This window comes from Erpetoichthys calabaricus, chromosome 17, assembly GCF_900747795.2.
Source record: "Erpetoichthys calabaricus chromosome 17, fErpCal1.3, whole genome shotgun sequence".
Taxonomy (NCBI): Eukaryota; Metazoa; Chordata; class Cladistia; order Polypteriformes; family Polypteridae; genus Erpetoichthys; species Erpetoichthys calabaricus.
Genome location: NC_041410.2, coordinates 9,095,648 through 9,120,992, shown reverse-complemented (window position 1 = coordinate 9,120,992; position 25,345 = coordinate 9,095,648). Strand labels below are relative to the sequence as shown.

The 25,345-nt window shown below is 39.3% G+C and overlaps 1 protein-coding gene across 3 annotated transcripts in view; it reads right to left on the bottom strand.

The window, feature by feature from the left end:
* Nucleotides 1-25,345, bottom strand: part of wizb (WIZ zinc finger b) — a 104,476-nt gene that overhangs the window by 58,078 nt on the left and 21,053 nt on the right. For 2 of the 3 annotated variants that reach the window (XM_028823707.2, XM_051920649.1), the window contains exons 3-5: nucleotides 22,735-22,912; nucleotides 16,097-16,193; nucleotides 6,084-8,485 (exon numbers count right to left, since the gene is read on the bottom strand). In XM_028823707.2, the coding sequence (XP_028679540.1) occupies nucleotides 6,084-8,485; nucleotides 16,097-16,193; nucleotides 22,735-22,912 (2,677 nt within the window). Of the gene's footprint in view, nucleotides 1-6,074; nucleotides 8,486-16,096; nucleotides 16,194-22,734; nucleotides 22,913-25,345 lie in introns of all 3 variants that reach the window. The other variant, XM_028823706.2, reaches the window with a different exon arrangement.

The following is a 25,345-nucleotide window of genomic DNA, read 5'->3' as shown; positions in this document are numbered from 1 at the left end:
AAGAGCAAACACAAAGACAACATTACGCAGCCACTGCTCTTAAGAGTGCTCAGGTAATAAATGGCCAACTATGGTCTCCCAGTATTCTTGGGAGCCTGCACTCAAAAGTGGTATTTTTCAAAAACGTCGATGCATACAGAACATGTGGAAAAATACTAAGAAAATAAAGCTGGCATTCTACACTTGTGTTTTACATTTTTCTATTCAGCTCAAGGATAATTTCAAAATTAATTTTACTAATCATTTTGTTAATATTGTCCATATAATGAAAATCGATAAATTAAGGTGCAGTTTACTTCTAAAATTTGTGTAGACTAAATCAATTATGGGTTCCAGGGTGCTGAAGTCCTTTATCAGCATTATGCGGTAAGGATGAATTTCAAAACCTTTTAAAACTCACTCGGGCAAGGTTTGTTCCCTAAGTTGTGTTCATTTTCCTTTTTTGTGTCTTCTCTGTTCATCTTAAATTATTTTTCATACATTTAGTGGAATTATGTATTTTTTGTAAATATTCTTCAGTTTATTTACTATTTAGTATTTATATTTTGTGCTATGTTCTTTTCTGTTCCTTGTGTTTGGTGGGAGAAGCTGAAACTAACCCACCTTGAAGTCAGTGATGAAGGACTGCATCAGCCTTTATTTTCAGTAGCTGAGCGCAGGTCTTTCATGGCTCATTGTCATCTGGAGTGTGCGGTGTTCACTGCGACTATTGATTTTTCTGGCTTCTTTAATTATTGTTTTGTTTTTGGATTTCAATCTTGTTTCACAGATTTGGACTTGTTCACCTTGGATTGCCTTTTCTGTCATTTTTTATCAATATGTTCTTATGTTATAAATATTTTTTGTGGACTAGATTCTTAACCCAAAAGTTTTTTTTTAACGGTTTTCCTTTCCCTTGAGAGGCAATATGAAACATTTTACAACATTTAAAGTAATTTTGATTTTAAATGCCTGTTCCCAGTTTGTGGGGCCTGAACAGGACTAAAGCCTGCCTGTGGAGTTGGCAGGTCAGGCTGCCGTTGGTGAAGGTTTTCTGGACAGCCTAGGGAGTGCCCTGGCTTGTTTTATGGTTGTTTCTTGAAGCCTTTCACCCTTTTGTGTGCTGCTCCTTCATAACAACTGACTGATGGCAAGTAAAAAGAAAACCTATTCCAAAACATACAACATACAAGCAATTGTGAACAGAAAAATAAGCATGGGAGAGCATGTCCTCTTCCAGTTTCTGTCACAGAAATGGCCATGGCAGATGAAAAATAAGAGTGCCACTTAAAATACCCCAATTACTTGACGGCAAGCACAAAGGCAATGTATTGAAACTGTATACTGAAGTTATTTTTTGATTTAATATTTATAATTTGAAGTGGATTCTGTTAATCAAGAACTTAAAGTTGTTTCTGTTATGTATGCAGCAAACAGCAATTTTGATGTCGCTCCCCCAGTACATACACTATATACTGTACAGTATTCACTCAGTGGACACTTTATATGTTAATGAGAGAAGTCAGAGGAGACTGGCCAGACTTGCTCAAGCTAGAAAAGCCATCTATGCTCAGATATCTGCTCTTTCTAACAATGGTGTGCAGGTAGGCATCTCTGAATGCACAACACATGGAAATGGTACAGCAGCAGAAAGCCACACCAGGTTCCACCCTTTATAGCTAAAACAAAAAAAAATGTGGCTACAGGGGAAATGTAATAGTCTAAAACTGGACAACTCAAGATTGGAAAAATGTGAAAAACAGAAATAAAGTTTCTACTGTAGGTTCAGAATTTGTAATAAACAGCATGAATCCATCCTGCCTGATATCAATGGATACAAGCTGGTGATGGTAATGTAATGGTGTGGGGAATGACTGCTCAACAAATGTTAAAGCATCTTCTTACCAAGTTAGTGTCATCTAAATGCCACCACATACTGTACCCTAAGCACTGTAGCTGACTAAATGGATATCTTTACTGCCACAATCTACCCTTCTTGAATTAGATACCTCCAGGAGGATAATTCACCCTTGCACAAGGCATGCATTATCTTAAGCTGATTCCATGATGACAATTAATTCAGTTTACTCCAATAGCCTGCAAATCCCCCAGATCCCAGTTCAAAAGAGCACATATGGGATAAGGTGGGGCTGAAGGTTTACAGCACAAATGTGAGGATAAACAGCCTGCAGCAATAGCATGCTGTTATCAACTTAGCATGAATTTCTGTCTCAAAACATTTATTTTGTTCTGGAGGCAAAATGTGTACCTAGCAAAACTGACAACTTAAGTATATATACAAGTACAGTTAGGTCCATAAATATTTGGACAGATACAACTTTTTTCTAATTTTGGTTCTGTACATTACCACAATGAATTTTAAATGAAACAACTCAGATGCAGTTGAAGTGCAGACTTTCAGCTTTAATTCAGTGGGGTGAACAAAATGATTGCATAAAAATGTGAGGCAACTAAAGCATTTTTTGAACACAATCCCTTCATTTCAGGGGCTCAAAAGCAATTGGACAAATGAAATAACTAGAAATAAAATGTTCATTTCTAAAACTTGGTTGAAAACCCTTTGCTGGCAATGACAGCCTGAAGTCTTGAACTCATAGACATCACCAGATGCTGGGTTTCCTCCTTTTTAATGCTCTGCCAGGCCTTTACTGCAGCGGCTTTCAGTTGCTGTTTGTTTGTGGGCCTTTGTGTCTGAAGTTTAGTCTTCAACAAGTGAAATGCCTGCTCAATTGGGTTAAGATCAGGTGACTGACTTGGCCATTCAAGAATTTTCCACTTCTTTGCTTTAATAAACTCCTGGGTTGCTTTGGCTGTATGTTTTGGGTTATTGTCCATCTGTATCGTGAAACGCCACCCAATCAATTTGACTGCTGTATTTAGCTGGATTTGAGCAGACAGTATGTCTCTGAACACCTCAGAATTCATTCGACTGTTTCTGTCCTGTGTCACATCATCAATAAACACTAGTGTCCCAGTGCCACTGGCAGCCATGCATGCCCAAGCTATCACACTGCCTCCACTGCGTTTTACAGATGATGTGGTATGCTTTGGATAATGAGCTGTTCCACGCCTTCTCCATACTTTTTTCTTGCCATCATTCTGGTAGAGGTTGATCTTGGTTTCATCTGTCCAAAGAATGTTTTTCCAGAACTGTGCTGGCTTTTTTAGATGTTCTTTAGCAAAGTCCAATCTCGCCTTTCTATTCTTGAGGCTTATGAGTGGCTTGCACCTTGCAGTGCACCCTCTGTATTTACTTTCATGCAGTCTTCTCTTTATGGTAGACTTGGATATTGATACACCTACCCCCTGGAGAGTGTTGTTCACTTAGTTGGCTGTTGTGAAGGGGTTTCTCTTTACCATGGAAATGATTCTGCGATCATCCACTTTAGTTGTCTTCCGTGGTCTCCCAAGCCTTTTCGTGTTGCTGAGTTCACCAGTGTTTGCTTTCTTTCTCAGGATGTACCAAACTGTAGATTTTGCCACTCGTAATATTGTAGCAATTTCTCGGATGGGTTTTTTCTGTTTTCGCAGCTTAAGGATGGCTTCTTTCACCTGCATGGAGAGCTCCTTTGACCGCATGTTGTCTGTTCACAGCAAAATCTTCCACATGCAAGCACCACACCTCAAATCAACTCCAGGCCTTTTATCTACTTAACTGATAATGACATAACGACAGACTTGCCCACACCTGCCCATGAAATAGCCTTTGAGTCAATTGTCCAATTGCTTTTGAGCCCCTGAAATGAAGGGATTGTGTTCAAAAAATGCTTTAGTTGCATCACATTTTTATGCAATCGTTTTGTTCACCCTACTGAAAGCTGAAAGTCTGCACTTCAACTGCATCGGAGTTGTTTCATTTAAAATTCATTGTGGTAATGTACAGAACCAAAATGAGAAAAAAGTTGTCTCTGTCCAAATATTTATGGACCTAACTGTATATCTGCATGGTGTTTTATTGATTTTTTTTGTGCATTTTATCTAGATTTGTATATATAGTTAGGTCCATAACAATATGGGGATGGATTTTTTTGTAATTTTCTCTCTGTTTACCACCACAGTGTATCTGAAATTAAGCAATCAAGATGTGAAAGAAGTATAGACTTTCAGCTTTAATTTAAGAGGATTAACAAAGGTATGGAATCCCTCCATTTTCAGAGGCTCAAAAATAATTGGACAAAGAAATGTAAAATATGTGTATTGCTTTAATACTTTGATGAAAATCCTTTGTAGTCAATTACTATGTGAAGTCTGGAACCCATGGACATCATCAGATGCTGTGTTACCTCCCTTGAGATGCTTTACTAGGCCTTTACTACTGCTGCCTTCAGTTGCTGCTGGTTCGTTGGTCTTTCTGCCTTCGGTTTTGTCTTCAGTAACTGAAAAGCATGCTCTATTGGGTTGAGATCAGGTGATCGATTTGGCTATCGAAGAATATTCCATTTCTTTAACCATGAGAAACTCCTGGGTTACTTTCGCAGTATGTTTTGGGTCATTAACCATTTGCACTGTAAAGTGCCTTCCAATCAGTTTTGCAGCATTTGGCTGAATCTGAGCAGAGAGTATAGCCCTATACACTTCAGAATTCATCCTGCTACTTCTGTCAGCAGTCATATCAGCAATAAAAACCAGTAACCCAATTCCATTGGCAGCCATACACGCCCACGCCATAACAATGCCTCCACCATATTTGACAGACGATGTGGTACAGTGTATTTCAGATCATGAGCTGTCCCTTTCTTTCTCCATACTTGTTTCATCTCATAATTCTGGTAACAAGTTGATCTTGGTTTCATCTGTGTTCTGGCAAACTCTAATCTCGACGTCCTGCAATTCCAGTGACCAGTGGTTTGCATCTAGAGGTAAACCCTCTGTATTTACATTCATGAAGGAGTCTCTTCATTGTAGACGTTGACAGTGATACGCCTACTTCCTCAAGAGTGCTCTTAACTTGGCTAGATGTTGTAAAGGGGTTTTTGTTCACCAAGGAAAGAATACTGTGATCATCCACTTTAGTTGTCTTCCGTGGTCTCCCAAGCCTTTTCGTGTTGCTGAGCACACCAGTGCATTCCTTCTTTTTAAGGATGTACCAAATGGTTGATTTGGACACTCCTAAAGTTTTAGCAACCTGTCTGATAGGTTTATTTAGTTTTTTTCTGTCTAATGATGACCTCCTTCACTTGCATTGACACCTCTTTGGACCTCATGTTGAGTTCCAGTGAACAGCTTCCAAATGCTAATTGGGTGCTTTGAATCAACTTCAGATCTTACTGTACATCTATTTAATTTGTCACGGGATAACGAGGGAATGGGCCACACTTGGCCATGAAACTGCTTGTTTGTCACATGCCCAATTACTTTTGAGACTCTTATAATGAAGGAGCTCTGTGAAAAAAGGCTATAATTTCTGAAAGCTTAATGCAATACCTTTGTTAAGCCCCATAAATTAAAGCTGAAGTCTATACTTCCGTCACATCTTGATTGATTAATTTCATATCCATTCTGGTGGTATACAGAGAGAAAATTACAAAAATTACATCAATGTCCAAATACTTATGGACCTAACTGTATGCATAGCTTGCTAAAATGAAACGAGTGATTAAGATATATTAATGTATCTTTCATTCTTTCAGCACATTGGACTTGCATTATACTCTTTTTTCATTTTAATAATTCACTTTTTGTAGTAAGTTGTTTTTTTTTAATTTCTTCTATATATTTTCCTTTAAAATTGACAATTATGGTAAAAAAAAACAGCATCCACTGGTGGAACTGACAAAGTATTCTAAATAAGAGCTGGTCATTCTGTTTTTCCCACCAATATACTTAGCATTATATAGCTTCCTTAATAACAGAAGAAAGATGCCAGTGGAATGCCTTCCCCTTAAGGATTCCATGGCCAAAACATGCTGCCATTAAAAGGATAGCAGAAGATTCTGGAAAATCTGCTTGCCACTGAATTCTGTTTTGTTCACCTTCATTACATGCATGCAGGCCATTTTATTTGAATAGTGGTCTCAATTACTTTGATTAATCCAAAAAACAATTATACTGAGAGAAAACTGAAAAAAAAATACCTTGCCCACCTTTTTTCTTCTTCTTTTGGTACGAGAATTTCTGCTCAATGGCATTGACCTCTTCAGGAGAGATGAAATGACGCACATTGTAGCTGACGCCCACCCTATTTAAGTGCCCCCGTACGTGATTTGCCAGTCCAATGCCATTGTGAAAGCGGTCTGGGCAGTAAGGACACTTTCTTTCCATATTTTTTAGCAGGCTAGGGTCAGGGCGAAATAAATCATTCGCAAAATCATCCAAGAAATCCTCATCTGATCTCTGAGGAATGAGATGCTCCAAGACAAAAGGAGACACACACATGTTGTCTTTCTCCTCCTCTTCGAAAGTTTGCAAAATGTCATGAGTGCCATGGCTTGATGGCTTATTGGTACGCTTTTGGTGAAGGTTTAAAGTTTCTAATATAACCACTGGGACCATCTGCCTCAGCTGGTTCTGCTGCTCTTCAGATAGTTCTAGGCTGTCTGCAGATTCTCTAAGGCAGTTCCTGAACTCTCTTTTGAGTTCCATAGCTTTCTCAGGAACTTCTAATTGATCTGGAAACCACAAGCCTAGATTGTCCAATGGGTCTACCTCAGAGCTAGAAGAAATTCCTTCATCTTCCATGCTTTCCAGGACACTCATGGACCACTGGCTGATGCCTTTCATTGCTGGCTGCTCCAATTGTTCTTTGTTTCTTTGGTTCCCAATGCTTTTAAAGGCAACCTCCTTTCGCTTGGGATGTAACAGTGGCTCCTGGCAGTCAGGGCTCAGCACTCTTGTGCGGTAAGAACCACTTTTAAATGCAGTTGGGATACCAAAGTTTGATTTTTTATGAATGTTATGAACTTGGTTTTGGAAGGATGTATCCTTAATAACAGCTCCACTTTTCAGCCCTGATTCTGGGTTCAATATAGCAGAATGGTCAACCTCTTCAAAAGGCTGCGAGTCCTCCATTTGTTGAGAAGCCTTCCTCTGTGTGCTGAAAATGGAAGTCCTTACGGAGGGATATGATTTGGTCAGGCTGTAGGCGTCTTTACTGGTCCCTGGAAGACTCTCAACACTTTCTTGTAGGATCTCTTTCTCCCAGGAGGAAAGTGAGTGAGTATATTTGATGTGTTCTTTAAGAATATTCTCACTGGGGGCTGGGAAACTACATATTTTGCAGGTGTAGCGTTCCTTTATAGTCTGTGATTGGTGAACTGTAGGACTAAAAGGCCGATACAGGCCCAAGGGTGAATGGCTAGCTTTTCCAGATTGCTGGTTCTGTTCCTTGATGTGCATTTTAGTGTGCTCAACAAATAACTTGGAAGAGTTGGTTCCAAACTGGCACTTTGGGCAGTGCAAGCTTGGTTTATTACCCTCATCTTGGTTTTCATTTAGCTTTCGAATCTCCTCCACGATCTTTGCCCTTGATTCTTGGTGAAGACGCTGATGTTGGGCCAAGGCTGAACGATCCTCAAATTCCCACCCACATTCTGAGCAGGTGAACTTGCTCCCACCAGATCCTCTGCCAACACCAGCTGGCCCATCCTTTCCTGGTTGACTTTGCCCCTGGCAGTGCTGAAGCATGTGTTCCTGCAGGTGGACCTGCTTTTTAAAGTAAATGCTACATTCTACGCAAGTAAAAACTGATGGCTCTGCTTCTTCTGAAAAAATCTCTTCTTCACCTCCGTCCATTGTAAAACTATTGTATTCATAAGTCTCCTCATCCATATCAAAACTGGCAGTTGCACCAAAAGAATGGGCCATTGTTTCTACTGTGCTGCTATAGCGAGTACTCCACAGTGTTTTATTTTCTGAAGACACATTTAAGGGTCTGATATCAGAAGACATAGAACTTAGCTTGGCTTTAAGAAGGCCTTCCTCCCTCTCAGTTGCAGAGTTCTGCAACCCTGAGAAAGGCTTTAGTGTTTTGCGCAAAGTGCTGGATGCCCAGGAAAGTGGAGGAGGACTGCCTCCTTCAGAACCTGGAAATTCATACACATCCTCCTCCCCACCCATTGAAATTGGCTGATAACCTTCCTCAGAGCTCATTCCTGAGCAAGGTGATCCTAAGCCTTCTTTCTCTAAGTGCTGTGCCTCATCCTTTGGTTTAGTTTCGTCCTTTTCCTCAGCTATCCTGGGACTGGCTTGATCTACACAGTCCTGGGAAGACATCACATTTTTTCGGCTCTTTGGATCCATTGCTTCGGAAAGAGGAGCCGAGTATGCTACACTGCTTAAGTGCTTAGATGTGACTGGTGTGGTCTGGCTCAAACTCTCCTCTGATTCAACAGGTGAAGTGCTCTGTGTTCTGCGGTGCTGCTCTGAACTTAGAATCAGCCCATCTTTAGTATCCATTCTAGAAGGACTGTCCCTCAGGCTGGGGCTGTTTGATAAAGTGGATATTAATTGATCCTGTTCAGATGTAGTGTCCTCCTCACTTTCTGATCTATAAAAAATATAAAAGCTTATTACTAAACATTTAAAGCCATAAGACATATTTTGCACACAGTCATTATTATAAAGCTGAAAGAAAAGAGCATGGCCCAGCATCATAGGACCAATACACATAGAGGCATTAAACATTTTATTTTTAAATGTGTCGACAATGCTAAGCCAATAATTAATGAGACTATTGGTAAGATTTAGATAATTTTTCTCATCCTTCTCTGTGGATCGTGATACAGATTGTTCAATTTAACTCTATTTTACCTAACGACAATTGGTTTCTAAGAAACTGAATAATGCAATGTATTGATAAAAACAAAGATTACAGAAGCAGAATAACTACCTACAGTTTGTCTAAACACAAAAAGCTGTACAAAACATAGACAAGACAAGGAAAATGACACAAAATCTGCTGTTCTAAGTTAGTTCAGAGGTTCTCTCATTTGCCTAAATAAATAGGCAGTTTTAATTCTTTCTATAATTTACAAAATTTTAATGGGTAAGGATGTAGTGAGAAGTTAAGCAAAATGATACCATTTATTGGCTAACCAGAAAAGCTTTTGAGGTAACTCAGGCCCCTTCTTCAGGCAAGGTGTAATCATGAAAGAAAGAAGGAGTATCCTTTTCCCCAATATAGAAGCTTATTCTAAAATGTTATTGATTAGATCCTGCCATATTTTAAAAAAGTTTTGAACAGATCCTCTAAGTGAGAATTTGATTTTTTCCAATTTCAAATAATACAGAACAAGGCTCTCAAACCCTGGCCACAGTGGCTACAGGTTTTCTTTCTAATCCTTTTCTTAATTAGAGACCTATTTTAGCTAATTCATTTTAATTGACTTGTTTTTTCAGATTTATTTCCCTAAATTTCTTCATTGTTCCTCTGAATTGCTTCATTTCTTTCCTTAAGCAACACCCAAACAGAAATGAAATGAGAAGTGAGTGAGCCAACAGAAGACCGACTAAGTCAGGGCCTCAAACTCCCACCAGTTGCTTAATTTGGAGCCGATTCTTGCTGTTAATTAAAACCGTTCTTTAATTCAATGGCTTGTTGGTGCTCTCATTGTGCACTAGCAGACATTTCTGAAATTGTTGATTTTCTCTTTTCTAAGAGCACTGTTCAAATGTTTTGGGGACCTGAGCAGATCAACATTCCTGAGACCTTCATCTTTCTTTATTTTCAGATATTGTATGATGGACACAGTTTGCTGGTCATGTTTTAGTTCATTTTGTATCTCATTATTGTTTGACAGCTAATTAAGGAAAAAGAAACAATTAAGGGGGCTAAGTCTTCAAGACCAAGTCAATTACAATTAATTAAAAAGAGGTCACTAATTAAGAAAAGGGTTAGAATGAAACCTGCAGCCACTTGGCCCTCTAAGACCGGAGTTTGAGAACCCTGGTATAGAACAGGGATAGGCAACGTCGGTCCTGGAGTGCCACAGTATGTGCAGGTTTTTGTTCCAACCCAGTTCCTTAACGAGAACTCAATTATTGCTAATAAAGCACATATTGCTTAAGTGACATTTTAATGCTTCATTTTAGTGGTCTCGCTTGTTAAGGTTCTCCAACCTTAATTGCTTATTTCAATCTTAAACTGCTGCATTCAGTGTTTTAATTGCTCCTTATTAGCAATAAGATGTAAAACAGGGGTAGGCAATGTCGGTCCTGGTGAGCCGCAGTGGCTACAGGTTTTCATTCAACCCAATTGCTTAATTAGAAACCAATCATTGCCAATCTCAGACCTTATTTAATTTTATGGCTTGTTAGTCTGTGCAATGTAAGGCTTTTATATCGTAGATTTTTTTCCTTTCCAAGGATATCATCCAAATGATTTGAAGCCTAAAACAGATCATTTTCAGTCTGTCACATTTTTCTATTAAGTGTTTTATTAAATCAAACCGTGCATGATGAACACACACAGATGTAATTGGAAAAAAGCTAGCTGGAGAACTGCTGGCTGCTTTGTCTTTTACATCTTATTGCTAATAAGGAGCAATTAAAACACTGAATGCAGCAGTTTAAGATTGAAATAAGCAATTAAGGTTGGAGAACCTTAACAAGCGAGACCACTAAAATGAAGCATTAAAATGTCACTTAAGCAATATGTGCTTCATCAGCAATAATTGAGTTCTCGTTAAGGAACTGGGTTGGAACAAAAACCTGCACATACTGTGGCACTCCAGGACCGACGTTGCCTACCCCTGGTATAGAACATCAGTTACCCACTGACTTAAAAGTGGTGAGGTGGAATTCTTCTATTTGAGCAAGATAAGACTATGTGCTAGGAGTGTGGTAAAGGTAATTACAGTTTGTTTGTCCTCCTCCACTTTAAGCCCAACTGGCGGCACACCAAACACAGCTGTTAATGGGTTAGAAGTGATTGTGACACCAAGACTGTCTGATAGGCATTCATAAATCTTTTTCCAAAATGATGTTAGTTTGGTGCACGCCCAAAATATGTGGCCCAGTGAGACAGGAGCTAGATTACAACATTCACAGGTTGAATCTCACAGGTGGCACAGTGGTAGTGCTGCTGCTTTGCAGTAAGGAGATTGTGGGTTCGCTTCCTGGGTCCTCCCTATGTGGAGAGCACTTTGAGTAGTATGAAAAGTGCTATATAAATGTAAAGAATTATTAATCTTGCCCTGGATACATTTTGGACAATTTTAAATGAGATAAATAAATTCGATAAAAAGATTTCAAGATGAATGATTGAATGCTTTGCACATATGGAGCTAGAGTGTATTTTGTGCATGGCTGCCCTCCACTCCTTTTCTGAAATATTAAGTGAAAGATTCTTTCTCCATTATACCCTAGGATCTTTAAAAGGAAGGGAGTTTAAAGTTTTTTTATATATTGTATACAGCAATACTTTTTACAAGGTGCTTGCTTGTTTTTAACACTTCTATTGTATCTTCGCCTCCATAATGTTATTAATGAGCATGTGAATTTCCCCTTGGGATTAATAAAGTATCTATCTATCTATCTATCTATCTATCTATCTATCTATCTATCTATCTATCTATCTATCTATCTATCTATCTATCTATCTATCTAATTATACACCAGCTTTTAGAGCAAAGTCTGATGATCTCTGGACTGAAGTCTCAAATTGCAATTGGTTTAGAAATACTCCAAAGACTATGGTGGAATCCATACTTTTATATAACCATAGTGACATTGTAATGATTCAGGGGTTGGGGAGTGCAAGAGACAAAGTAATGGAATTAGAAACTTTATGCAAGACTAGTGTTGAGGGGCTCTAAAAACAACAGTTGGCTTTTTCAGTAGCAATTTCTGCCGTGCAACTCAGGTCTTCTGTTGTGTTACACAATTCCTTCTACTTCATTTCCTCATGAATTATATACACAACACCCAGCTCCATCTCACTCTGCTTTCCCGGGGTAAGAGGCCACCTATCTACCACACCACCTCTTGGTTCATGGCCAGGGTCCACATCTGAGGTTCAATGGCAGCCACACAGGGCAATGGGCCTCAGCAGCAGGACGATGCAGTTCAAGTTCTCTTTAAGTACTGATTCTTATTCCCAAAAGACCCCACCAGGTATCCTCAACCCCTTCTCATAGTTTGTGACCCCTTGGGGCAAAGTGTCCCACTGAGGTTCAGATCAGGGTTGCTATAATATTTTTCTTGAAGCAAGATTATGCTTTACACTCTTTATCAGGTTGCATTGCTTGTACCAAACCAAACCAGTAGGTGTGGAAAATATACACACACACACATCAAAGATGGACACAGTTGCTCTAATGTGTTGATCTTTTATACTGAATTACACTTAATTTTACTGGGCTCGGAAAAATGTAACCCTTTCAGTGATAGTTGGTATGTGAGTGCCTACAGCTTTTGGTCATCTGAATCTGTATGATGAGTGCAAATCTCCACATATATTGATTAATACCACTTGTCACACACGTGCGCATGGGAGGCAGCTAAAGGGCTTGAGTAAGGGCAGTTCCGAGTCATACCGGGATGTGGAAGAGTACACGGACTCTTTTTCTCCCTTTCCTGTAGACCATTCACAGGAGATTCCACCTGGCCCTCTTGATGTCACTTCCGGGACCGAGCCTATGGAAGGGGACCTTGCCGACTCTGGCCCCTGTGATGTCACGTCCGGGCTTGAACCTATGGCTGAAGACCTTCATGAGCCCAACCCCTTTGATCTCACTTCCTGTCTTCCCCTTTAACAGCCTCCACCTTTTCCCTATTCCCTCAGTTCTGTTTTGGACTCGGTTTTGTGCACAGCAGTGCTATCATTGAAATAACAATTTGCAGCCAGGAAACCAAATATACGGGTGGCTGCCCCAAACCTTGCTATGGCTCTTTGTGGCTTTTGTGACACACTGTTATATGATGAGGACTGCACTGTACCAGTTGTACCATAAAAAAAATCATATTTTTAGTTTCTTAAGGAAACTGTTATTGAGAATTAAGTACTACTTAAGTTTTTCTGGTCTTTAGTTGCAATTTTCTAGTGGCATGCTAAAAAAGAAAAGGCATACAAGGTTGATTTTTAAGGTATGGCACTTTTTATTGTGAAAACCATTGTAAACCACTATAAATGAACAAAAAAAACAAAAAAACAAAGCAAAACACCTAACAAGACTGATTGAAAGGGTTAATGCCTGAAATGACTTGCACAATAAAATAGAAGCTGTCAATGGATTTATTTATCCATTTCAAAATACAAAAGCACCTACTATTGATTTCATGTCTATCTGCCAGCCAGGCTTATTCTTCAATGAAATGTATTGGGAATGGTCAGTTTTTGGTAAGAAATCTTAAATAAAGCTTGCTGTACAAATAATTGAAATTTCAAAATCTCAATATAAACAGCATGGAGAATACCAAAATGGATTATTTTGAAATGGAAATACTTTCTGTGCAACCAGGAGATGAAATTTAAAGTAAAACACTAGCAGGGGTCTCATCAGAGAGACAAACAATTGTGTAATTAAACCCAGTACATGATCAAAACTAACCTAATCAAGAAGTCTGTTAACCAAAAGATCTTTTACAAAACTTGTGAAAGGCTTTTGTCTATTATCCATGATACTTTGATAATGACTGACTTACAACAGATGGCTATACTGCATAGAGTTAACCTGATGATGTCACCTGATTCCACTTCTGAGACTTATGACCTTGACAATGAAGTCACACGATGGTGACAACACTAAAAAACAAGTTGGCAGTGCAACAGAAAAAAAAATATAATGCTAAAATAAAACTATAAGGGAATAAAATGAAAGTGGAACTAGAATCAGTAAGATTCAAAGGCATGGGAAAAAAGAGAAAATGATTTGATACCAAGGTAAAAAAAAACAAAGTTACAGAAAATCAACACACACAGAATTCCAGGTATCTTAATACATAATTCGCCTGCCTCCTCACTCACACACTCACGTTCGTCCGAAGCCGAATGCGCAGTCGCCTTCTGCGCACGTCCGAAGCCGAATGCGCAGTCGCCTTCTGCGCACGTCCGAAGCCGAATGCGCAGTCGCCTTCTGCGCACGTCCGAAGCCGAATGCGCAGTCGCCTTCTGCGCACGTCCGAAGCCGAATGCGCAGTCGCCTTCTGCGCAGCTGGCCGTAAAATCTTACGAGACCGACATCCAACCCCAACATCGCGGCAGGTGGCGGATTTATGGCCGCAAAAATTCAAAGAGAAAGGCGACTTCGATTAAAGCTCTAGAGGCCTGAAAGGCGATTTCGACTACAGCTCGAGGCCTAATTACGCATTCTGATTCAATTACACATTCAATACACCTATATCAGGTTTGTGGTGCTTATACTTATTACTATTCCATATTGTACTGGAACATTCATCATTCAATATTATACTAAATGCCTGGAAAATTCATCAACTAACAGTACAAGCCTGTACAGTAATGAGTAAAGTAGACTACAATCATTACAAAACAACTTCTTCGTTACTTATCATTTGTTCTTCATACACTGCTGACACAAACTCGTGCCCATTTCATCTTACTAGTTTATCTATAGTCAAAGTCTTGAACAAAAATGCTAAATTGCACATGTCCATTATCCTCCATGAACAAGTAAGCCCTAGGAAGAATGTTGTCCCATGTAATACCTTTTCTTTTATCATATAGCTACCATCCTGCCCAAAAAAGAAGAATTCTAAATATTCTCTGTTTTTGCTACATGATTATGGCTGAGCACAGCAGAGAATTCAAAGCAGTAAGCAAATGTTTGTCATCTGATATTATACATAATTACAAACAAGCAATATACAAAAAAAAACAAATGAGACACAAGGTGGAATCCACCTTTACTGTGGTATCACGTGTGTCTTTCCAAGTGCGACTTTTACTCAGAGCACTGTTGGGACAATGCCCAAAAGAAGATATTACAAATATGTAATGTGTTCAGTTGTTAAGCTTTATTCTTATTTTGACTTCTCCTTGTATTTTTAATTGATGCAATAGTAACTTCAATAATTTGTTACTGAAGCCACATAAAGCCTGCCCAGTGTAATTCCATTTGAGTCATTCAGGGTTTGCAAAGGTAAATGTCTGGTTAGTTTGATCCATGTGCTCTCTTGAAAGACAATGAGAAATCTAGCTTTAGTTTAGGGAATATCTGGTTATGTTTGCGGTGACTCTTACTAGATTTAAATTTTAAGAAAGGTGTTTAATAAATAGTTGGTACAGTAATGATGTTATTCTGGATAAGCTCTCCACAGGTCAGCCAAGGGTATTATTTTAGCTAAAGACTGATCTACAAAGAAAATTTTACATTTTTAGTCTGCAACCTGGACCTAATGCAGCAGTGAAAAACTGAATGGCAGCTTGATTCTACAGGTATGAAATTAGATATACTGTTTTTATACTTGTTTAAAGCAGATGGCAAAATGATCTCGCCATTTATGAGCCACTCATTAACTAGTCCTTCTACATACAATTCTGCGACATTCTCAATTATTCTATATAGTAACATAAATTTTTAAGGATATCATTTTCTTATTTTCATTCATAGACACTGGGGAAATTATGTTCAATCAATATTATTACTACCACTACTACAAGACAGCTGTATTTTTATTTTATATATTTATTTATTAGTACTATAACAGAGAACATTACTTACAGAACCGCAAATGTATTACAATCAATTAAATTTGGGGACTGAATTCAGCTCTCTTTCTTATTCATTCAAATACATTGCAATGTAAAAGTTAACATAACATTCTCAAATCCGCTTACTGGAATCAATAATCAAACTAACCTTCATGCTTCTGGGGATGTGGAAAGAAAACTTGGTAGAAAATCCACACAGGGACAGGGAGAACGTAAAAAATAACCAAACAAGGAATTCTGCCCCAGAACACGGAATAACAGTTTACTGTAATGAATACATTATACACTATACCAAATAAATACATAATTAATACACAAATAATTCAATTTGTTAAAATTGTTATTTCACTTTCTAGAAGACCTTATATGGTAACCTCTGGGGAAAACCTATGTAAATCACCACAGTTGAATTAAAAACATAGCATAACCCAGAATCTGCAGTGAAATTCATTTCAAAACTTGGAAAATAACAAGCAAGCACCATCTTACCTCATTGGTTTCTGCCACATGGGTATGACATTCTGGTTAAGTCCAGGACTGTGGGAAGCAAGCCCATGTGGGTTTGAAAAGTGCTGAAACTCATCCTCTGTGAATAAATAAAAGACAAAAGTCATCTAGTATGTAGCCATCACTGCATATTTTGGAATAAATTGCCCAATGAAATAGGATAAAGCCCCTTTTATGGTCCACTCCAAGCTGATTTTGAACCCTTTTTAGAATTTAAATTGTATGTCCATATTGGGTGAAAGCACCTGTCTGGATTGAAGCACTGAAAAATGAGGTGGAGAATATATAGAGAGATAGATAGATATAATTCTTTATTGTCATTTTTGTTAGTAGGACTTGGCTTCAAGGCAGAATACTTAAAATACACAATACACTATAAATAATAAAATTAACATAATAAGTATAATTGACAGCAGCAATAAAACATCATCAAGTCCAGACTTTTCCTGAGGTAGTACGCCTGCAGAGACCAGTGATCTGTGTGCGTGGGTCTGCAGGGGAAGAATATGAGTGTGTGTGTTTGATTACGAGGGTAAGTGCGTGTGCGTGTCTACAAGGAGGCAGGTTAGGGGTAGATGTATGTGTATGTGTGTGTATCAGCAGGGGCAGATGGACTTCACAGCTCTGGGGAAAAAACTGTCTTTTAGTCTGCTGGTACAGTGGAACCTCAGTTCACGAACGTCTCGGAACACGTACAAATCGGTTTACGAACAAAAAGTTTGCCAAACTTTTGCATCTGTTCACGACCACACACCCGGTATACGAACAAGCCAGTTTCCCTTTCAGTTTGTACGTGTTCAGTCTCTCCCTGTGCATTTCCTGTGCAGCGAGCAAGAGAGAGAGAGCAAGACAGCGCGACACACACACGAGAGAGAGACACACACACACAGGCAGCACGAGAGAGAGAGAGAGACACACACACACACACAGGCAGTGCGAGAAAGAGAGAGACACACACACACAGGCAGCGAGAGCTGGACGCATAAGGTAGAGAAGGCAGTTAAAGAATGCATTGGGCTTGTTTTTGTTTTCACTTCTGTTTACAGCGATCAGTTCGTAACGTGCATTGCTGCAATGTTACTTTTCTTGGTGGTTTATTAAATTACGGATTTTTTCAAATGTTCATTTTTTTCCCTGTGCTTAAAACTCATTAAAAAAAAATGTTGTTAGCCAGCGGTCGGTAGCGGTATAGCGCGAACTTTTGCAGTGTTAGTTTTCTCTGTTATTCAAGGTTTTCTCAGTGTTATTCAATGTTTTTACATTTAGTTTCCTATTACGCTGTGCATTCTATGGTTTAATTAGCTATATTTGTGCTTAAAAACTTAAAAAAAATATTTACATACAGTTTGTATGGTCTGGAACGGATTAATTGTATTTACATACAATCCTATGGGGGAAATTACTTTGGTTCACGACCAAATTGGGTTACGACCAGAGTTTTGGAATGAATTATGGTCATGAATCGAGGTTCCACTGTACGTGTTTTTATGTTTCTGTATCGCTTTCCCAAAGGCAGTGGTACAAACAGTCCATTTCCCGAATACAAAGCATTCTGAACCAGTTAGATAATGTGAAGAACACTAAAACCCAAGTAACACTTGGGTCTGATGCTAAGGAGGCTACCAATCAATAGGAGGGAACTGGTAGAGGACAACCCTCTGGTTAACTTCATTCAGCTGTTCAATATACTGCGCCTTCAGAAAGTCTTCGGACCCCTTCACTATTCTGACATTTTGTTATGTGGAAGCCTTCTACTAAAATCATTTAAATTAATTTTTTTCCCATCAAGGAATGCTCAATACCACAGTATGACGAAGTGAGAACAGGAATTCAAGAACTGTACTGAGAGGAGTTTTATGTCAAACAAAAAAATTACATATTCAGGTTTCAATGTCAACTACAGTTAATTGTGCAGTTCTTTCTTCACTGTTTCAAACCATAATTATTATAACTCTGATTTCTGTTAATCTATTAAGTGCATTTTACACGTCTACGCCAATTTCTGTTTTTCAGTTAAGCACAGTATGTTCTTATCACTTTAACAGAACATCTTTTAAAAAATGTACATAGAAACTCAGGAGAGTTCATACCTTAAAAAAGGAGTGTTAAAAGCTGGGTTGAAGTGATAGTGGGAAAACGCCTTGTGGCACCCGGCTGGGGTTCCTACCCGGACGGGATGCCCAGGAGGCCCGGAGGAGGGCTCATGCCTCCCCCAGAACATGAGGGGGCGTCCGCCCTGGTTGCTTTGGGGGCCATGGGTACAAAGCATGGAAGCTCAACCCTGTAGGGGCCCGTGGTCACCGCCAGGGGGCGCCCCAATGCCTTGGGAGCCCTGGACCTCAGTACTTCTGCCACACCCGGAAGTACTGGGGGGAAGAGGATTGTGGACACCCGGAGGACTTCCGGATGTACCGTCAGAGCTTCCGCCACACAGGGGAGTCCTTCCGGGATGAATAAAAGGGGCCGTCTCCCTCCAGTCACGGGAAAGAGTCGGAAGGAAGAAGGACGAAGCTTGGTGGAGAGGAGTGGAGGCAGACTAGAGACGGTATGAGGCATTGTGTTGTGGCCAAGGACTCAAGGGGTGATTGGTGCTGCGGCACTGGGTTGTGCACTTGAACTGTAAATATTATGGATAATAAACGTGTGTTGGGTGAAACTATGACGTCTACCTGTCTGTGTCTGGGCTGTTCCCCACAGCCTAAAGACACCTGGCTTATACACAAGAAATAAATCAATGTATTCAACACTCGTTGTGCTAAGCATTTTCACCTCAAACATTTATAATACTATATGTGTAAGAAAGTTTTTAAATAATGTTTACAAAATTATTCTTATTTTAATCCCTGTCAAACACTAGCACCTCTATCCACTGCTGTTTCCTACATTACACCTAGTAGTGTCAGCATGGCTCTACCTCCTGTAACCTTGATAAATATTAAGAAGGTTTGAAAAAGTTTATGTATGATTTTTTTTATTTTAATCAGAAAATAAACACATTGAATAATAGACTGTATTTCTTCCATTGGGCAATATGTATTTTAAAGAAACAGTTGCACAAATAATATTTGCATTCTTTTCAGATGGCTATTTATTATTTAATTGTATCTTTTGCATTGTACAACTATGTCTGGCCTGCTCCTAAATTATTCTTATGATTACTGATTTTTTTCACAACATTACTAAAAAGATATGGTAGTTCTTGCCACAGTTCCATATGGAGAGGAATACATTAAATAAATATATTTCAAGCTAAGATTGACTCAAGTGGGAGCAGAAAATTTTAAAAATCATTCATTTTCTGCTATCATAACTAATTTATATTATCTTTTCACTTTGACATTATCATTTTTTAGCATAAAAAATATTTAAGAAAAAAGATTGGAACACAATAAAATGTAAAATAGACACAGAGGAAGAATATATTTTAACTGTTCAGTTACTGATTTTTCTCAAAATGTTGTAATTGTTGACATATTGCAGCATATAACATTTTACTATATTTTGTGCAATAACAGGTTAAGTGATATTTTCAGAATACCTCAAAGCATCAGGGATAGGGATGCAATTGTGTCCAAGTCTGACAGGATTGTTGATCTGTTGAGTCTAATTAAAAGTTTATTTTGTTTGAAGCCTTCGAGTCTAGGTCTGTGATTGGTTCAATTTATTAAACCTTGTTTTCATATGGATACAGCTTGAATCACATCACCATCAGGCAGTCTACCAACATTAGCATGACTTGCAGTAACAGTAGTTAGCACTAGTGTGACTGGAAGTAGTGTTGGCTGGTTGGTGATACTGGCCATCATGGCTATTTGCAGTATCCGATTTAAAAAATATCCAGGTTCCCTGTTATTTTTGCTTGGTTTTAACCTACCAATTACAGTCAGAAAATAAACATTTATTTTTTACCATAGATTTACATTGTCTTTTGGGTTAGAACTAATCTGTAAATGACTTTACGTTTAGGTCAGGTCAGGTTGGGGAGCATGCATGGGTACAGCGCTTCTCCGCACCCATCACACGACGAAACAGCTCAGGATCCTGGTTTGTAACCCTCCAGACAGACATGTGGTCCAATCCCAACCTCTGGAATTGACCCTCGATCTGCTGCAGCCAGGTGTTACATGGGTGTCCTTTTGGCCTGGTCCAGCCACTCAGGTCCTCAACAATGAGGTGCCGGATCACACTCGGGGAATCGCACCATATGGCCGTAGTGCCGTAACTGACACTCCTTCACAATGCAGGTAATGTGTCTCACTCGCGACTCCGTGAGCAACTGCTCATACGACACAAAGTCAAACCAGCAGTACCCAAGGAATCTCCAAAGAGAAACAGTTCTGAAGGAGTCCAGTCTTTGTCTCAGGTCATTGGATAGTGTCCATGTCTCGCAACCATATAGCAAAACAAGAAGCACCAGGACACTAAAGACTTGGAACTTCGTCCTTTTGCAGAGATATTGGGAGCGCCACACACCCCTTTCCAGCTACCTCATTATCCCCCATGCTTTCCCAATCCGCCTACTGACTTCAAAAGAAGAGTGACCAGAGACATCAATGTCACTGCCGAGGTAAGTAAACCTCTCGACGAGGTCAACAATCTCTCTGTAGACAGACACTCTGCTGATGACCATTAAAGGCCTGGCTCTTGGTTTTTAATAGGGCACTTGCAAGTCCAGGCACTCAGACTCCTCACTCAGTCTCTCGAGAGCCCTGATCAAAGCCTCCATGCACTCCATGAAGATCACAGCATCATCAGCAAAGTCAAGATCAGTTAATCTTTCTTCACCAACAGATGCCCCACAGCCACTAGTCCCCACGACCTTGACCAACACCCAGTCCGTGGAAGCATTGAACAGAGTAGGAGCAAGAACACACCCCTGACAAATCCCAGAATCAACTGGGAAAAACGCAGAGGATCTGCCTCGACTCTGCACAGCACTCACATTACCAGTGTACAGGCCGGCCATGTTATCCAGCAATCTTGAGGGAATCCCACGAAGTCTCAGGATGTCCCACAAGGCAGCTCAATCAACTGAGTCAAACGCTTTACGTAAATCGACAAAGGCTGTAAAGAAACTCTGCTGATATTTGTGTTTGCGCTCCATGAGAACCATGAGAATAAAGTATAATCTATCTCTGAAGTTTTGACAAACATTAAAAAAAACATTTCTGAGTAAAACACACAAAAAAAGCATTTGTTGTTTGACTTTCAAAAATCATATAGGCCCACATACAAAAAAAAAACAAAAGGATAAAAAAATTCAAGGCCAAGTGAGGTAATTAGGTTTTCTTGAGAAAAAGGACCTTCATACTCTTATGGCAGTTGTATGAAATATGGTTAATACTCAGCAGCATTTTATGAGAAATCTGAGAAACAGATTGAGATTGAGAAGTGAGTGACTGAGAAGTTAATTAAACCTGAAATGAAAAAATGAGAATATTGTTTGTAGTTTGCAATGAAAATGTGCACTTGGTGTAGCATCCTCTTCTGTGCACCCCTGTATTAATCAGTCTGGAAATGGAAGTGTACAAATTGTCCACAATACTAGAAATGTTTTCAGTAGTAACAGAAAAGTAAAATATGTCATCCAGAGAGATTTCCAGGTAATTCTGAGACTTGAAACAAACAAATAGTCTGTCAATAGTGAAGAGGACACCCATGGAGAGGTCAGAGCTTCCACACTAAGCTATTAAGTGACAGGCTTTATAATCCAAGATCACAGACACTGGAGTTTTGTATGGAAGGTACAGTTTTTGAACATCCTCAAAGATCTAAAATGATCTGTTATTTATACAATACTTTCTCTTTTAGAACCTTTTATGATCCTTGCAGACTATGTGTCATGATAACTACATAATAAAACACAGCAACATATAAAAATACAGTTGGCATATTGTGAATGAAGGTTTTTTTATTGCCTAAATGCACACAAGAAATTAATTTCATATTGCTTTTTGTATATTTTGAACATCATTTCAACAACCTCTCCATCTTTAGAATGTTCTTTTCCATTTCCCTCAGTATATTCTTTTCCCTGCCATGTATCAGCAATTTGCATAGTTAAACAATGTGTTGCTGGAGCAGAATGTGAGGTTAATCTGATTCTCCACAGCTCATTTTATGCTTCTTCCATAAATCTTTATTGCAATTCCTTTGTAGCACCAATGCAGCGGTATTTCAGCTTCATAATATCATTGTTTATCCAATCTGCACTGCCTAGGTGTTGTGTTAAAATACACAGAATACAAAATATATTTTTCCTTGTGTTTATAAATACATTTTAGAACTGTTATCACTTTGATCCGTGCAGAGTCCAAGACAACTGCTGTGGGAGGGTACTTAATTAAATTAAGGTGGAACTAAATTTGATAACACTTCATAATACAGAACAGAAAGAAAATGGTAGCAAAAACTAAAGTTATATTTTCCAATAAACCAGGATTTTCATACCATATTTGCACAATAATAGTATGTAACAGGCAGCTCATAAGTTACATGCTAACATAATAATAGAGATCACTATAGGATTGGTGGGATCGGATACATTAAAAGAAGAAAGACAGCATCTCATCCTGTACATCCCCACACAGAAAATCTCAAAAAAGAAAACAAAGGCTCACCATCTAGTGTCTCCTTTTCAGAGTCAGAATCCCATGCTTGTGCTGAAGGAAAAGCCAAGGGACGAAATGTTCTCTGAATGCCCTCTCCCAAAGCTGCCATTCCTAGAGCATCTTTTCTCCTGGTACCCTGTGCAAACTGCATTCGTTCTTCCAGGTCCTCTTCAAGGTAAAGTGACCCCTGTCAAGTAAAATTGCTGCCAGTCAGATAGATATTTTAAAAATTCATGTAAACTTCAGCTCCGGGCGCTCCGGTTTCCTCCCACAGTCCAAAGACATGCAGGTTAGGTGGATTGGCGATTCTAAATTGGCCCTAGTGTGTGCTTGGTGTGTTTGTGTGTGTCCTGCAGTGGGTTGGCACCCTGCCCAGGATTGGTTCCTGCCTTGTGCCCTGTGTTGGCTGGGATTGGCTCCAGCAGACCCCTGTGACCCTGTGTTCGGATTCAGCGGGTTGGAAAATGGATGGATGGATGTAAACTTCAGTATACTTGGAGTCTCTTTACGCCAGGCCCTGTGATAGAGTGGCATCCTGCCCAGGGTTAATTCCTGTCTTGTATCCAGTGCTGGCAGGATAGGCTCCAACTCCCCACAACAGAGAACTGTACTGTATACTGATACTGTATGTGTGCATGTGTTTATTTTAATAGATAACGGACTGCCAAATCCCTTTAAATTACAAAAACAGTATCTCACAGTTAGCCAGTCACTGGATATCAAACCAACTAGGTACCACTATTTGTTACTTTAAAACAGATGTTCTCAGAGTCCTGGGGAGGGACACCATGTGGTTGTTGCAAACCAACTTCTGTTTTTAATTAGACTTCTATCCTCATCGAACAAGCTGTTAACCAAAACCTGCACCCACTGGGTATACCAGAACAAACCCCTGCTTTGAAAGATCACAGCTGTTGGCCCTAACTCTACTGTACATTTAGCTTTATAACACACTAGTGAGGCCTCACCTTAAGTAATGTGTACAGTTTTGGACTCAAGACTACAAAAAGGACACAACAGTGCTACAAAATGTTCAGAGAAAAGCGACTAGGTGGATTGAAAGAGTTGAAACTTCCCATCTTAAGCAAACTGAGATTAAAATATGAGAAGACCAAAATTTTAAAAATCATGAAGGAAATTAGTGCAGTGGTCCAAGCTGGTTAAGAAAACAGGTACACAGTTGGAAAATTGTTAGGGGCAGATTTCACACAGACATTAGATGTTTTTCTTCTCACAGGGAACCACAGAAATATGGAATAAGCGACCATGTAGTGTGTTTGGAGAACAAGACTTCAGAGCCCTTCAAAATTAGACATGAAGGGATTTTGGAGAAAATAGGTGAACAGGATTGGCAAACATTTTTTTGGCTGAATGGCCTGTTTTTGTCAATAAGTTTCTAATGCTCTAATGCACCCTCATTGTACAACTCTGAGTAATTTGCTAATAAGTGTAGTGATAAAAGGTAGGGGTGAGAGCTCATCAGTATGAAGCCACTCAATAATAATTATGATTCTGAATGTGTATGTGAATGTGAAACTAAAGTGTTAAATATATGGGGTAGCAAGGTGGGTGGCACATCTGCAACACAGTATGCTGGGTTCAACATCATTTCCAGGCTGCAATGCCTTCTCAATTAAGTTTACATGTTCAGATGTGTGATAACTTTTAGGTTATATCTTCACATGTGTGCTATCTGGGGATTCTCAATTTGTTTCCACTATTAAAATGGGATAACAATTAAACATTGTTTGATTATCTAACATTAAGTGTTTAAGCTGAATACTGTAATACTTATAAATTATACAATTAACTTAAACTTGTGTTTTTAAATTGAATTGCCTCACTGCATGGCAACATCTCACAATGATGTAGTTTGAGACATGTTGTTCATTAAATAGAGCATTGAGGGAAATATTTTAGGGATACCACAGAACTTTTTAGATTCTGAATTAGAAGAGATTATTTAATTGAAAATAACTTGTGCTGGGCGGCATGGTGGCGCAGTGGTAGCGCTGCTGCCTCGCAGTTAGGAGACCCGGGTTCGCTTCCCGGGTCCTCCCTGCATGGAGTTTGCATGTTCTCCCCGTGTCTGCGTGGGTTTCCTCCGGGCGCTCCGGTTTCCTCCCACAGTCCAAAGACATGCAGGTTAGGTGGATTGGCGATTCTAAATTGTCCCTAGTGTATGCTTGGTGTGTGGGTGTGTTTGTGTGTGTCCTGAGGTGGGTTGGCACCCTGACCGGGATTGGTTCCTGCCTTGTGCCCTGTGTTGGCTGGGATTGGCTCCAGCAGACCCCCGTGACCCTGTGTTTGGATTCAGTGGGTTGGATAATGGATGGATGGATAACTTGTGCTAAATGCAGCTCTATGTTGGAGAATGTTGGGTCAAAGGGTGATGAAGTTCACTGAATTCTTTCTAATACTGTGCTGAAATGCCAAAGCAGCAAATCAGAGGTGCTTTACTATACAAGGACAACATAGTGTTAAAAGGATGCACATCCTAAAGAAAAATGCAAAAAAAAAAAAACCCTTAGACAATTTGGGACACACTTTCACCTGACATTAACATGCATAAAAAATAAATAAAATCTTTTTTCAAAAAAATATCCTTCCATTATCTCTC